Here is a 17,198-nt window from a genome sequence, read left to right on the forward strand (position 1 = left end):
TTTTATGTATATTTTGATTTCTTAATATAAAGATGATTGAGGGTGACTATGAATGATGGCTATGTAAAGAAACAGTTGATTATAAATAAAATTAATTTATTCCCTACTGATGTTTATTGTTTAGAACTGAATTTTCTGTTACGGTGGGCACTAACTGTGTTCGGAATATAAAAATGTTAATGTGATGGAAAATATATAAGAAAACAAGAAAAATGGGAATGTATTGTGCCCATCCCCATTTCAAAAGTTGCCAAAATCCTGTTTTATATCTTAATTACAGATTAAGGAATAATAAATATCTAATATATATATATATATATTAATATTAATAATGAAGTGTGCAATGCCATTTTTTTCTCTAAATGCATTTTATTGAATTGAATTCTAAATATAATGTTTTCTGCTGCAAAAAAATATTGTGGTGGTATTAGCACTAATTGGCTTCATATAAATTCAAAATACAATGCTTAAAGCTCCAAACTGCAAGTCAAGTGACTTTTGGCACTTAAAAATTAGATTTATATTTATGTCATTTTGATATTCCAGAGAATTTGTAACCTAGTGAGTTTTTTAGCATTTACAAAATTATGGCATTGCACACTTCATTTAAAAATTTTGATTTTTAAAATAAAAGGATACAAAATTGTTTGTTCAGGATAAAATATTGTAATATTTACTGTAAATGGAGAATTGTCACCTCTTCCAGTTGTCCAGACAGGATAAGAATGTTTTAAATAGGTAGTAACTGAAAAATAAAATTATTCAAGTGAATAGAAATATAAATATAAATAACTTTGCTGAATGCAACAGTGATTGAAAGCTTTAGTAAGTAATACAAACCCAAAGCATTTTGGACACCTTGTAGGGTATCTGAGAAGTTACTACACAGTGAGAAATTTGTAATGACATTAAAGTTATGTGTATGGCATTGCATTTGAGACCTGCAAGTTGTTTGTCTCACATTACCACTTTCTCTGCTTATTACATAATCTGCCATGGAGTCTGTCCTATTAGATCTCTAGACCTCACTCCAGATTTGGAGCCTCCTGGAGACTTTCTGTAGGAGAAACTGCAATTTTGTGTATAGAACTTCACTTTGATTAAAATTTTACTTAAACCTTTTCCATTGCACAGTAAGTAACTTTCCAGATACTCTGCATATCCTATAATTTTCTTTCAAACAATATTTAACTGAGGGATCTCTGGTAGTGCCAAATGCATCTGGTTTATTCTACATGTTTGACTATTACATAAAGCATATTGCATTTTTTAATTTATTATTTAAAGTTAAGTATTTCTACATAAATATATTGCAAGTCAAAGTAACAATAGTGATGTCGGATATGATATTAAGATTCTCATTTCTTGTTAACCTAGAATCATTCATTGAGAAATTAATTTTAATAATTGTTAATATAGTAAAAAAGAAAATTTGATTTCCAAATTTATGGAATTAACAAGCAATGACTCTCAAAGCATATTGTTAGGCATTGAACAATGCAAGAAATTTAAAACAGTAACAGCTCAGATATTTTTAAAACAACCATATTATTTCTCTTGTAAGAATACCAGATAATCTTCAATGCTTTTGCACATATAAGTATTACCATATATAGAATATTAATAGATTAAAATGTTTGTTTTGTGTGTGTTAGGCTTAAAGAATGAAAATGTTTATAATTTATAAAGAGCCAGGATGTGAAATTTTATTGTCACAAACAAAATTTGTTAGTGACCACAATGTGTTGTTATACAATGCCCTGTTGAAATTGCAGCAGAAGCAATCAGGTTGGTCTTTATCAGCAACTTTTGAGTATCCCTGAGAAAATTTATTTACTTAGTTGTATAGAGCAATATACAACTACTAATCATTGTAAACAAGAAACATTTTCTTTGCAGGAAGTCCTTTTGCCCACAAAAAATGTACAACTCCACACTCCTCAAACATGGTCTCCATTCTGAAAGTGAACTGGACATGTGCATGTAGATCCAGAATCTACTATCTCAATCATCAAGGTGGATTTCACTGCCACCTAATGACACTTTTACAAATTAGCAATTGCCATTTTTAGCTATTGCATATTGGTTTTCGATCTATTTGCTGACTTTTCTTCACAGAATTATATTTTAAGACCATTGCTTAGCTATTTATTTATTAAAAAAAAATGGAGAAATGATAATTTCAAAACTTTCAGCTTTAAGTCATTTATTGTTCATCTTAAAGGTTGTATCTTTTGAAATAAATGTTTGAGGTTATCTTTGTTAATGAATTATTAAGTTTATTAACAAACTGTCTTTCAGATTAACAACAAACTGAAATTATAGAATTCATTTTCCACGAATTATTAAATTATTTATTTAAAGATTTTATTTTTATTATTTCATTTTATATGTAGAAAAATTATCTAAATCAATACATTAATTAAATGTTTAATTAAACAAATTAATTAAAACTGACCGCTTCTAGATGCATATGATGACAATATAGATTCTAATCTGTAATCATCAATATTTGTTGACAAAGGATTAACGACAGGTGTCTGAAAATTATAATTTTTAACTTTAATTAATTTTTGGTAACACAGTCTCTATGCATTAAAAAATATCAATAATAAATACAAAATAATGGAATTTCATATAAAATTTCTTATAATATACATGTTTTCTTATGAAACTAAATAAGCAAGTTTTGTGAGATTTACTTATAAAATCTTATAAAAGTATAAAACTATCCAATTACAGATGAATAATTTCTAATCAGACAATAAAGTTTTTATATTTAGTCTAATTTTGCATCATACAAATACTTCTAAATGCATTAAACAGGGTTTCCCATAAAGAATACTATCATTTTAAATTATTATAATAACGTTTTCAGATAATGATTAACATAATAACGGACAGTTCTCCGATGTTTTAATACATGTTTTACATTAATAAATTGTAAAGAACCAAAATGTCCATCACACATCCAACTGATACTCAAATTCTTTGTAGACTTATTTACAGCATATCTATTTTCACTTCTCACACAACAGTCACATTTCTATAGCTCCTGCATATTAATCATATTGCACAATGGCATTACATACTTCTCAGATAAGAATTAACATAATTATAGTAATTAAAACTGGTAGCATTCATTTTGGAAGACCTTGTCTAATATATAAGAATATTATGAAAAGTTTTCATTTCAGATATCAAAATTAATTCAATTAATTTAGTACCCGAAATACTATTAACAACAAAAACTGCTTCAATTATTTAACTTACATTAAATCTAACATCATGGCCTTTATGATTAAGAGGTTCCTTCTGACTTAACGCCAAATCTCCAACAACAGAAAGTGAAGCACCAGGTAAAGGTGAACTATGATGAATGTAAGCTAATCCTTCCATTATGAATTCAGAGTATAACTGAATGATGCATTTAATTTAATTCATTTTATAATGAATAAAATTAATTTTTGGCTAATAAATACTTACATGGAGTTTATATTCAAAGAATAACATCAATTTTATGGAATGTACATTTTCTTTACTGGTTACAGGAACATCTAATTTAATATTAAGTATGTCATTTTTTCCATCTCTGTTCACATCATCTTCTCTGTTCTATTTTTGAAAGAAAATACATATATATTTAAATTTTATTTTAATAATTTATTGTTGTTTGCTCATTTATTTTTAAATATAATTTTAAAAGAAAAAAATTCACTTCTACAAAACTGTGTGTTATTTAATGTACACTTATCAAATTAAATAAAAAAGGCTTCATTAGAATGTTAGTAACCATATACAAAATAAATAAATGCAAAGTTTGTTAATAAATTAATAACATAATTAATTGATAATAGATTAACAAGAAAATTGTGACAAATAGTTCTTCAAAAATCTTCAGACTATTCTAAATAATATTTACTTCAGTTATAAATTATATATACAGAGTGGGAACTTACATCACCCCCTCTTTTTTGTTCTTGTAAATGAAATATTGAGATATTGTATGGCACAACATTATATTTTATTTGTCCAGAATATCAATATGAGCTCCATTGTCATAGCAGAGTCTAATATGACATCATGTTTGCAGAGATATTCACACAACCATCAAAAAAGAAGGGTCCAAAAATCATTGATATTTAGACAAAGCCACTTTCCAACATCCCTTCTTTGTTGGTGGAGGCAGGAATAGCAAATGCTGCTATCTTTCAACACGATGGTACTTGTGCTTGAATAAAATATTCCTTAATGGATGGATTAGCCATGGATCCAAAGCATTTCCAGCACCTCTCCCACAGCCACCAAAATCACATTACCCCAACCTTATGATACCAAACAATATTTTGTGGGACTTCATCAAGAAGCCAGTCAGTTAGTCAGTCAGTTGACAGAAGATTCGAAGAGTGATAGGATTATTTTTTCTTGTTACAATAGATTAACTCACAAAACATGCTGGCAAACTTGGTGTCCTATCAGACTCTGTCATGACCATGATATAGTCATATTGATATTCTGGGCAAGTAAAAAATGATGTATGTTCTGACATGTTATATGTTCGAAACTAAACAAAAGTATATTTTTAAAAAAGTTTTAAAGAAATGCTTTTTATTCATTTAAATGCACTAAGAAGTAAAAAAATACATTTTCTTCAGCTTTCACAGTATTCTTGGTATTATGTGACCAAAAATAAAAGCTTGGGTACTCATGGGAAGACCATAAAAATTGATAGAAAGTGTAACTAAGAATATTTCTAAACATGAATGCTTCACACTTATGTTTGGTCATATACAGTAATACCAAGAAGATCAGAAAACTGAAGAAAATTTATTTTTTACTTTTTAGTGCATTTAAGTGAATAAAAAGCATTTCTTTAAAACTTATTTTTATATATTTTTTATTTTCTACCTGTTAGTTTTACAGTAAGATCCTGCTTAATGCAGGGGATACATTCCTAGATGACAAAGTGCTAAATGAAACAGTGTTAAATGAGATAATTTTAACATGGAGTAAATAGGGAAAGGGAAACACGCGACCAAAAATAAACAGATTTTATTTTAATTTTAAGTTATTTTTATATTAATTTGCATAATAATATAGGTTAAACAACACAAACATATGCACACAGAAATGTAAAGTTTCATTTTTTGTAATGAAGGTCTGGACTTTTCTGAAATTCTTGTTTTTTGCGATAAAGTTGTATAGTTTTCATTTGTCGCTTCTTTTTCTTTCCTTAAGCAAATGTCAGTAGCAAGAGATTACATCCAAAATGCCTCATCTTGCTTTTGCAATCCTTTCAAAATCTGGATCATTCACTACAGTTTGATCAACGATTTCAATTATTGTTACCAAACTTTTATTAAGGAAATTTGTAGAGAAATTCTTTGGGTTCTTCATTTTCAGAATCACTATTTTCCAGTTCTACATGAATTCCATGTTCTACCAGTTGTTGATAGCTGTCGGTAAGACTCTCACTAGAAATCTGCAGTAACTCCTCAATATGCTGCTCGTCTGCATCTCCTAGTCCTGCTGTACCAATTAGGTTGACAATTTGGTCAACCTAACAATACGATAGGCTCTTCTTGTTGAGAATTCTTGGATATCTTCAGCCATAAGTTCTTCCACAGTTCATTCATGCACTTATCAGTTAATTCTTGCCAGGCAAAGTCGATATTGTCTATGGCATCCACAATGTTATATTTTTTCCAAAATTGCACCAAACAAACATAGAAGGAAAGTACAGCACTCTGATGAATTGTCACTTTTTGCTGATTAGTTGGTAATAATTGTATTATATACGAATCAATGAAATGCCGCTATAATTTGAATCAGTGTAAATTTTGAGCTGTTTTTTTTTTTAAGGCTTCAAGCAGACTGCATTATATTGAATCAGTGTTAAGAAGCATCTTACTGTATATATGTAACACTGAATTATTGAAATTCTTCTTGGTTTAGCATTTAATTGGGAAGTGGGTGAAACATTGAGTTATAAGATTCTATGTCAACAATACAACTAAAAACAGGCAAGGGTTTTCCCTATGTGTAGCACCATCTGTTATCAGATTTTTACAAATTTTAATTTTTCATTAATTTTTTGCTAATGGTTAAAATTGTTTGCAAACTCTAAAAAAATGCATTGCCATTGGAAATATATATGTATGCAAAGTTTCAACTAGATCAGAAATTGAAAAGTGTATGAAAATTGAGTTACTTTATCCAGACAGATGATAGATGGATAGACAAATAGCTAACCTGCCTTATACCACACACTCCAACCTCTGTTGGTTTCAATTTCATATCAACAGACATCCACATACATGTATTCTATATCTAAAATTAGGCTAATCTCATTGTCAAAAAAAAAAAAAAGTATGATTTTTACTTACAAAATCTGACTTTTTAGTTCAGTTTCTTGGGGTGATTGGTGTTGATTGCTTTGTTGATGTGTCAAATTCTCTGTAATCATTCTTATGAGATTAATACCATTATTTTTGGAAATTTAACATATTATCTGTGGACATCTTGACATCAACAGACTTTATTGATGAACAATGGAGTGCTTTGATGGTCAGTCATAGAAATATCTCATAAACAAGTATTTATTAGCAGCTAATTTTTTTCACAAAAAATCATCTTTTGATTAGTATTTATTGTGACTAAATGTTCATCAAAATCAGTGAGATTTGGGATATTTCCTTGTAAATATAAAATAGCTAATCCCTGTTTTGTATAATTTTCAGAGATTAAAAACATTTGTGGTTGACTACACCTAGACACTATACTTATGGAACTCAAAATCATGTATGAACACAGTGTTTGTGGCACCCATGCCATAAGCCATAAGTATAGTGTTACAGGTATAGTCTAACTATAAAATACCATATGACAATTTGTTTATGATAAGCGATTATGACATTCATAGAAATTGGCCCATTTGCTTTGCTCGTGTCCCAAATTTCCATTCGTGCAATAATTGCCTATATTATAAACTAATTGCATAATATACTATTCTACAACTTGATTTTAGCATTCCTTCTATTTAAGCCAAATAGGATTTCATTTATAACAAATCCAATAGTGCCTTCATTACAACATTGTCTGTCGTACTATCTGCTTACATTGCAAATTGTACAGATAATTTATATTTTCATATACATGATACAACTTTGTATGTTCATTCATTGTGAAAAATTTTATATATTTTAGGAGAAAACAATGAAAATAATAAAACAAAAGTGTCAAACGTAATGTTGAAAATTGAAGTTTTGGGTCATGTTGGTGACAACTTTATGTCCCTCAGCTCCCATCCCTAGCACAGCTTAGCTACTCCATTCCTGTTAATCAACTCAACTTCACATCCACAACTAATTTTCCCAAAGCATAATTAATTAATTAATGTGTCGAGTTTCCCTATATGTAAATACAATGGTTTGCAATATACTTTCCATGTTATCTGAATAATACATAAAAAAAACTAAGAAAATTCCCATGAAAGATGTGTCAGTAGAGATACTGATTATCTCCATTGCAAAGCATTTTCTTGGAACAAGCAACTTACATCAACAACAAGTTGAAGAAGAAAAGTTAGAAATATTCTATTTATACAAATACCATTATTATTTTTCAATATATATTAATTAGCAATTTTTAAGTTAATAGAAATATTAACTTACAGTTATTAAAGGAATTCGGATATTTTGATATGTTATTTCATTTAATCGAGGATAAGAACTCCAAAATAATAAGTTATCTTCACTAGTCTCGACAATTAATAGTAATTCATGCTTAAATTTCACTTGAGGTTGTTCTCTGTAGAATTCGATTTTTTTCCAGAATCCTGTAAACAATAACGTCAATCTTTTAAAGGAAATTATTTTAAATCGAGCGGATAAAAACTGATTTACTCACCTTCTGTTCGGTATGCGATTATAAACGGTAACGTTATCATGAAAAATGTCGATACAACATAATATATTGTGGCTTTCGAACAAATCGTTGTTTTATATTTAGTATGAACCGAATGTGAAAACACTTCGTACACGACCATGCTTGCTCGTCACATGTAAACAAATGTTGGTGTTGCCAGATCGATGAAAAATATAATATTTTTTCGAAGTTAATAATTCTTTCAAAAGGAATGAATTGAATATTAATAAAGAAATTTTATTTGGTAAAATTAAAAATAAATAATTAACTAGGTTTATTATTAATTTATGTACATTTGATTTAAAATAATATATGGCTAACGTAAGTTTTTTTTTTGTTTTTGAACTCTTTCCGCCCTGTGGACACTAAGAGGGCCTCGTTTTGCAAGCCCATTATGGGTTCGGCCAGACCCACAATGGAGCGGCCGGGTGGTGAGGGACGGGGCCCGACATATCCGGACGGACCACTCCCGAAAATTTCCTGAGGACTTTTTGACTAGTCCGGATTCAATCCCGGGTCCCCCAGAGCGGTAGGCTGCCGTCTTCACCTCTCGGTCATCCGGCCGTCGACGTAAGTGATTAAGACGACAACCTTCCTCTCGGGAATCCGAGACGGTCGAAAAACCCAGGAATTTTTCGAGATGATCTATTCCGGATGTGTCGGGACCGTGGCCCTCAACACCCGGCCGCGCGGTGCCTCATTCTGGGCGTGGCCGAATCTAGAATGGACAATGAGCCCGATATAAAGACCTTCTTAGTATCCATAGCGGCCATTTTTTAAAACTCTTTTCGCCCTTTGGGCACTAAGAGGGCCTCTTTTAGCAAGCCATACTGGGCTTGCTAAAAAATTCGACCAGGCTCACAATGAGCGGCCGGGGAGTGAGGACAGGAACCGACGTATCCGTGACTGACCACCCGTGAAATTTTTCGGGGATGGTCCGTTCGGATATGTCCCTCACCATCCCGCCTCACACCATCACGCCGCCCCATTGTGGGCCTGGCCGAACCCATAATGGGCTTGCTAAAAAAAAGAGGCTCTCTTAATGTCCATAGGGCGGAGAGTTTAAATATATAACGTTAAAAATATATTAAAGTAAATGTTTTCATTAAAAGTACTTGTTAGACCTAATTGTTCGTGTAAAGTATTAGAAAATTTACTTCATCCAGGTTGGATTCAATTATGAAAGCAATTACAGGATCTATACCAAACCTATCTATAATCTGTTTTCAGCCTTGCTGATCTACACATAATTTTCTCTATTAATTTGAGTAACAGTCCACAGCAAATATATTTAATATCAGATTTTATTCTTGGCCTGTCGATTAAGAATAAAATCTGAATCATGCAAAAAACTCCATACGGGATACAAAATTAAGAGGACAATTAGCACATAAAATAGCGGGTTTTTCAAATCTGTTTTTCGTCTATTCTTATCTCTTATGACCCCTTTTTGAATGGGGATTGTTATCAACGACGTAAACGCAATTATAGTAACTTATTTATCAACTAACTGAGTCACCAGCAACTTGGCAATATTAAATTAATAAGAATGGTTTACTGTATAGAATTCATTGATCCAATGATTGTTTATTTTATTATTAATGTAAAAAGAACAAATCTGTGTAATAAAAGTAAACTTTACATTCAATCCTTGGAGATGGCAGATCTTTGAAATCATCATCATAAAACCCTTACAAATATTCATATCCCAGTTATGTGTCATAGTGTAGAATGTAGTAAAGATGTACTAATAAAAATAATCTTTCATTCAATAGTCATAGAATCGGATAGAAGCCGTTATGAATATTTATTCATAGCAATTATGCAATTTCACGAAATAAACAAGTATAAATAGCATAATTTAATTGATGAAAATGTAATAACAACATTCTAAAAATAATACAATTCTATCCGACATTTGTTTATTTTTCTTTATACATTAGTAGTAACAATATACACCCAATGATGACTAAGAGAATTACTAATCTGTACGATTTCCCTCCTCTTTAATTATCAATAACGTACTTATGATTCAGTAGTTTCAGTCATGCGATTCATAGAATTATCAATCAGCCGTTAAAATAAACACTCCACACCTATCTGACGTGTGTTATGAAGGAGTTTTCTCAAGTTGCCAAAGTAATTTTTCCTAAATTTTCATTTATTGAAAGACATACGAGAAAGATCTACTTGTATAAATGATATATACTGTATATAATAGTCTTATCTGGAAGTTTCATATCATCGAGTATGATTAAGATAGCTTTGTTATTATGGATTAAGTTACGATCAACGGATGAAAAGCACTGAAAAACTAACAAACAGTCCTATAATTGTTTAAGTTTATAATTTATAATGTAAATAAAGAAATAAATTCTATATAATTACGAAATGAACGGTACAGTAGATGTATGTAACCATAATGTGATCGAGTAAGCCTATAAAATAATCCATAAAGCAAAATTTTAGTAGTTGATGTACTCATTTTTCCTAATTATTATTTGTATATATGAGTGTATAATAGTGTAATGAATAAATATACTGATAAAATACATTTAAACTCGTAAAATCTGCGTTATAGTGGTGATCGGTTAATGAACATTTCGGACTAAGAACAAATCGGATAACGAACACGTCACAGAACAAACACGAGAAGTAACGACATAAAATAATGAATACCGATTGGTCTTCCCTTGTCTTCTGGAAGCAATTCGAAACTTTTCTCAGCGCGGGAGATGTCGACACCGACGCTCAACCCGGTATATACCGATCGGAAAGTATTCCTCCGAACTTTGAAACCCTCCCTTGTAATTCCAGCCTTTTATTTTTCTGACAGAAAGAATTTTTTATAATATTCGCGAGACTGTCGGGCGGGCACTCGTTAAGTTTTGCATCGGTTTTTATTTTCGGAAGGTGAGAGTATAACAGCAATAGTGGACAGAAGATGTCTGATGTTGCTGAGCAATATGACTTGAACAGGTCTATAGTAGGCCGCAGTTCAATCTTATCTAAGAAAGATACTGTATAATCAAGAAGACTCAAACAGCTAAAGGAGTAACAAAAATCACATCTGAGAAATAAAGAATATTGAAGCGCTCATAATGGAACCTTAAACTGATCTGACGACAGAAGAACGCCAAGAACTCTTGAATGAAGAACACCAAGAAACTCGGCGAGATATGTTTTCTTCTGAAGAAGAGGATTAATGCCGACATCTGCTATTGAAGTAGTGGGAGGATGTCAGAACAATGGTCTTAAAATGGCATCCAAACCAGGTTGAAGTTAATAGGCTTGGGATCTCTACAATGACAATGCTATTAATTACTTCCGAAAAATCCTGAAGAAAAGAGAAAAGCAATCGACATTAGACAGATTCTTTAACCCCCACAAACGGAAAAAAACATGACTAATAAAAATGCAAGACTGTGTATAGATGCATTTTTATTATTACATATAAACGTAGTAAGAAAGTATATAATTTTTTTTTTAATTTTTGGGTGTCTCTAGAACGGATTAATCAAATTCCCATAAAAATCTATGGCAAATCGATAATCGGTTAACGAACAATTCGGATAGCAAACAATATATTGGAACGGATTATGTTCGTTAACCGATCACCCACTGTATTTTGAATTTTTCTTTAAAATATTTAATAAGTTTATAACAAAGAGATGAGTTAAAATGGTCTAATACGTATAATTATTTTGCAATATTTTAAGTGAAATCTTTATTATATAGAGAGTTTTCTCTTGTTGCAATGGAAGAATGTTAGCAACCCAAAAGAAACAATTATAAATTTTACAATATTTTCTTTTTTCATAAACTATAGAAATTATATTACAAAAGAAATTTTTCTTTATAAATATTTATTAATTTATAACAATAAATTTAATCACATCATTAATAATTTGTAACATTTTGCAATGGAATTTAACAATTTTTGTTAAGTTAACTTTTATGAAAATATTTATATAGCATTTTTTCCTCATTATATTATGATTTTGCAACATATTGCGGACTTCCTTATATTAAAATAATAATAATAATAATATACACTTTGGACATCACCTTGTCCAAAATGCAGATTTATCAACTTGTTCTTGCATCTGTGAAGGTTATCTTCTGCAAAAATATATACGTTATTATTAAAAATCAGCCGATCTTTATAGCACGAAGAAATTTGCTTACAATATAGTAAATTAACGAACACAATCATTATTTCTGGGATAATTTAAGATAATTGGACACTAGAAATGATATTTTGACTTTTGCCTTTTAATGATGTCTCAAACAAGACATTAATTGAAAAGAAAGCCTTCTCTTAACTCGCTTCTTTCCCTAAGCAGTCTTGTAAAAAACCCAATTTATTTAAAATATTAGATGCCCGATATTCTTGTATTATTATATGCCATATAATAATTATACCAGACATCCTACACAATATATGAGATGCCCAGCATTAATTAATGATAAGAGAATCCTGTATCTATTGTATTTTTAGTACCTGAGCAAAAAATGATTCAAACAATGAATATTATAATTATAGTTATTTAAATGTTGAAATTAAAATAGTCAATAAAGTATCAGTCATGCTTATAAAAAACATTAGAAAAGATTGTATAAATGAGAATTACCCTAACTGTAATGAATGTTTTCATGGTGAATTGATGATAGCCTATGTTAAAAAGTGTTTAATTTTTTTACTTATTGTGTAATGTAAAATTACATCAGTTAATTTTAAATACTAAATAATAAATTAGCAAGTAATATGCTAATATTTAAAGATTATTCTGTTATCAAATTGGATTATTATATTTTCCAAAGGGGTAGGTTTATAAAATATAAATACACAAGAAAAATTATAGAAGGAAAAATATATAAATATATACTGTGTATTTGTTCCTTCTGAATTATTTTAAATTTTTTTTTTTTTTTTTGAAAAATTATAAAAAGATACCTAAAACATTTAAAAATATTATAGGAAAAAACTGAAAATTGAAGCAACTGGTCAACTGTTCTTTTTTCACATACACAAGCTACCCCTTTACCTTTTTATACCTATTATAATTGACATTTTGCAAATTTTGTTTATTGAAATGTAAAAATTTATCTTCTTATACCAATTTTTATACAGTAATTACTTAATCTTTTTATTGACTAATGTTTACCTGCATTAAAAAATATTTGGAAAAATTGTCTACTGTAATTATCATTAATAAAAAAATTACTAAAATTTCTATTGATAATAAAATGATTTTCATTTTAAAAAGTTTGAAAGTGATAAAATTCAAAAATTCTAATTTTAAAATTAAAATTTCACATAATTTATTTTATTTTTTATGTCAATTGTACAATAGTAAAATACTTTATATGGCTTATACTCCAGTATTATTTTAGTATTAGTTTTTAATTTATATACTCTTATTCATTTTTTGCGCTTTACGACGCGTAAGAGGGCCTTTTCTTTACCCATTGTTGGTTTGGCCAGGCCCGTAATGGAGGCGGCCAGGGCCCAGACTCTTTCTTAAACTATTACCATAGTTTAAGAAAGAGGTCTGGGGCAGAAAAGTTTCCATAGTTGCTTGCTCGGATTCGATCCCAGATCCCCATAGAGTGATCGCTGATCCATTAAGTCTGGGACATTCTAGTGTAGCCTAATTATATATCAAAAGATTGAATTATCGTATTTTGGATATTACTATAACATTTTTAAAATCAATATTACTGTCTAATAAACACAATAAATTAAAAATAATGGGTAATTTCATGTTATTATTATATTTCCTGTTACATTCAATGAGTAAGAAACAAAAAATGTAGTTAGCACTAGTAATAACGATCTGTCCATTCCTGACATCCATTTAAACTACACACATATATATATATATATATAAACCTTTTTTTATCTTTGAAAATAAAAGAAAACCAGAACAGGATCTATCATTAATAACGTGAAAATCCATTAATTAACATTCTTTTTTAATTGGTATCCGGTTTTCACTACTCACGATTATGGGCGTCAGCAGAAAATTTTCTAGAGGAAAGAAAAAGCTTAGAAACAAATAAAATAAAAATTTAGTGACGTAATTATTTAATCTTTTGGGCATTTTTTTCGTAAGTAGATTATATTATACATTACCTCATCAAATACCTCCATAGTCGAGAATTATAAACATGGTCATCCCCCTCTGCAGATGCCCATGCTTATGATCCTAAATTAAATGACTCTTATAAAATTAAGTTTATTTGCTAATCGTTTATGAATTATTTTTTCTTTGCCACTCGATCATGTTGAAATATTAATATTTGGTCATTGGATCTTAATTTATTTAATGTAAATGCTATCTTTACACCTTGCAATGCAAAAAAAAAACTCTGTTTCTAAGCTTTTTATATATTTATCAATCACAGATTAATAAATATATGAATTTATTAATATTCTTATATAATTAATTAACTTTTAAATTAAGTTTTAGTAGATCAGATCATTCGCTTATCGTTACCAACAGTCGGCCATCTTGTTATAGGTCTAAGAAAAAGTTCGATTACTTAACGTTCTTTAATCAGAAGACATTCAAGAATAATCAACCGTAGCATTGATAAATGCAAGTAATAATATCAAATTACTCTAGAATCATAAGCCGAATACAAAATATTGTGATTTGGCACGATTATTCCGTAATACTATATTTAGGCTCACACCCATCTTAGTTATTCGCTTGTATTCCTAAATAAAGAAGCTTTATCTTAAATCAATAATAAATCTTTTCAAGTGAAGTATAAAAATTTTGAGAGCCGTACTTCCCTTATTTAATTGTGCCATTCACTACGCTCATTTTAAATATGAAATTTTCTTTATAAAATAAAAGAATTATTTATCAGTTAAAAAATATATAATTTCGCAGCCGTTTCCATGCTTATTTTATTCTAATTTAATTAGCATTTTCTGTCATTTTAATTTAAAAAATGTGCCTCTGAGCAACTTACAAGGAAACATGTCTGCAAAGTAGAAAATTTAAGGCGACGAAATAAGGAAAATTAAAACAAAATTCAACTTTAAAGTCTTCCTAACGCTTTTATTTACATTTGTATTTGAAATTAGAGAATTTATTCATTGAAATTTAAATTATTCCAACGTCTAATTTCGTGTTATTTACGCAATAAAAATTTCATTGAGATAAATCGTTTCTCGTACGTTGCCAAGATTTTTACGAAATTTTAAATAAAAAAAATAAAAAGAATGAATGCCAAAAGTCAAGGATAATATTTATTCAAACATTTATTAATTTAATACGTGATTAGAGAAGTAAAAAATAGCCTCTAGAAACGTTTCCGTATAATAAATAGCAATTTATCATTTAACATACCCTCAACTATAGATAATTTGTAACGTTTTTATAACAAAATAAACTGAATAAATTTCATTAATAAGCGTTTTTATCCTCAAAATCTACAAAATTATATTCAAAACAATACAATTTTTGTTTTGAAACATTATATTTGCAAATCAGCTGAAGAGGCTAATTAATGCAGTAGACTCGTAAACATTACACAATTCGACCCCACGAATAATAATTAATGCTTAAAAACGTATTTAAAATTCAAAGACTAGTCTAATTTGATTACCAAACTAAAAATTTTTAAGTTAATTTACCTATATAATATGTAAAACAACAAATTTCTGCCTAATCATTATACTTCAAAGGGGTTTCAGTTTACGAACGTGCAGACAAAATTCCAGGAATATTCCGTTTTATCATCTTGATATATATTAATAAACGGTATTAAACGATACTACAATTTCATATTGAGCAACTTTAACCCGAAATTCTACTTAAGACAAGTTTTTATAAGTATGGCAATAGATTGCGACGAGTTAAACGATAAAAATTCTTTCTAATAAGGTACTCACTATACATAGAGACACGTAAAATTATATTGGGAAAAGAATCTAGAAGAGCTTATCTCTGTTTAAAATTCTTGAAATTAAATACGAGCACTTACATTAAGTACATTGAAAATATATTTACATTTATTTATATAATTATATTGTAGCTCTCGAACGAGTTTGAATCAGATTAAAAAGATACTTCAACGGATTTAGAAAGAGGCATCGGTGTCAATCAGCGAAGTATTTTACTAAAATTATCTGAATTGATCGTCGCTTTTTGCCGTTTTCTTTTCAAAATCTCCTTATTTGTACATGATTCTCGTTTGTTGGCATTCAGCAATTATTCATTTTATTAATAAACAGTAGCGGTTTGCAATGTGCGAAGGCCTTAACAATGTGTACTTTTTGAAGCCTCTTTTGTAGATAAATATAATTTGAAACCCATATCTCACGAAATTTGATCTAAGATCCTAGCCTCAAACATCCTTTATGATCCTATATCAAGATAGCCTCAAGCATCCTTCTTGAGCCTAGATCAAGATGGCTTCAAGCATTCTTCTTAATCCTAGATCAAGATAGCCTCAAGCATCCTTCTTGAGCCTAGATATCCTTCTTAATCCTAGATCAAGATGGCCTCAAGCATCCTTCTTGATCCTAGATCAAGGTAGCCTCAAGCATCCTTCTTGAGCCTAGATCAAGAAGGCCTCAAACATTATTATTAATCCTAATCAAGATAACCTTTTGAGGCTATCCTGATCTAGAATCCTTCTTGATCCCAGATCAAGAATTTTTGAGGCTAAAAAACACAAAACCCTAAGCAAGAGTCTAGGTTTCTACATCTAAAACCGCCATTTTTATTGTATAGTACGGTTCAAACTGCTCCATTTCTCTTCACATAAATTATCACTCGTTGATTTATTTTTATAAACTTAAGATTAGTTTTTTTTAACACGAATGCTGAAAGCTTATATCACAAAGTTATACAATATTGTAAACTGAATCTTCTGTTTAATAAATTAAACGAAATAAAATATGAATCTATAACAGCTGTTAAACATTAAGCAATATTAAAGATCAAAGGGCACGACACAAATTTAAATTATAAAGATTTATTCCTATCTCATCTTAAATTATAAAAGCGATTTATTAGATAATCCTTTTATATTTAATTTAAGAATATTTTCTACCAGTTTATCATTAAGTGCCTTATTTTGTTTACATTCTAATTCACTTTACATAACTTCGAATAAATGCGGAACAACAAACGAACGTATTCACGAAATAAAAATAATGTTTCTTTGTTTTATTTTATTTATTTTTTATAATTAAAACGATCCGCTCGAATTGTAAATTCTGTGGAATTAAAGCGCAGAAGCCGAAG

The 17,198-nt window shown here is 29.4% G+C and overlaps 1 protein-coding gene across 1 annotated transcript in view; it reads right to left on the minus strand.

The window, feature by feature from the left end:
• Positions 1-70: 70 nt before the first annotated feature.
• Positions 71-17,198, minus strand: part of LOC111625941 (transmembrane protein 231-like) — a 29,575-nt gene continuing 12,447 nt past the window's right edge. Inside the window, exons 2-8 of the mRNA XM_023369204.1 lie at positions 7,909-8,125; positions 7,674-7,837; positions 3,487-3,615; positions 3,274-3,417; positions 2,459-2,540; positions 640-745; positions 71-269 (exon numbers count right to left, since the gene is read on the minus strand). Of these exons, the coding sequence (XP_023224972.1) occupies positions 104-269; positions 640-745; positions 2,459-2,540; positions 3,274-3,417; positions 3,487-3,615; positions 7,674-7,837; positions 7,909-8,047 (930 nt within the window). The 5' untranslated portion in view covers positions 8,048-8,125 and the 3' untranslated portion in view covers positions 71-103. The remainder of the gene's footprint in view (positions 270-639; positions 746-2,458; positions 2,541-3,273; positions 3,418-3,486; positions 3,616-7,673; positions 7,838-7,908; positions 8,126-17,198) is intronic.

The sequence above is a fragment of the Centruroides sculpturatus genome, unplaced genomic scaffold, assembly GCF_000671375.1.
Source record: "Centruroides sculpturatus isolate CEXI.00-Female unplaced genomic scaffold, Cexi_2.0 scaffold448, whole genome shotgun sequence".
Taxonomy (NCBI): Eukaryota; Metazoa; Arthropoda; class Arachnida; order Scorpiones; family Buthidae; genus Centruroides; species Centruroides sculpturatus.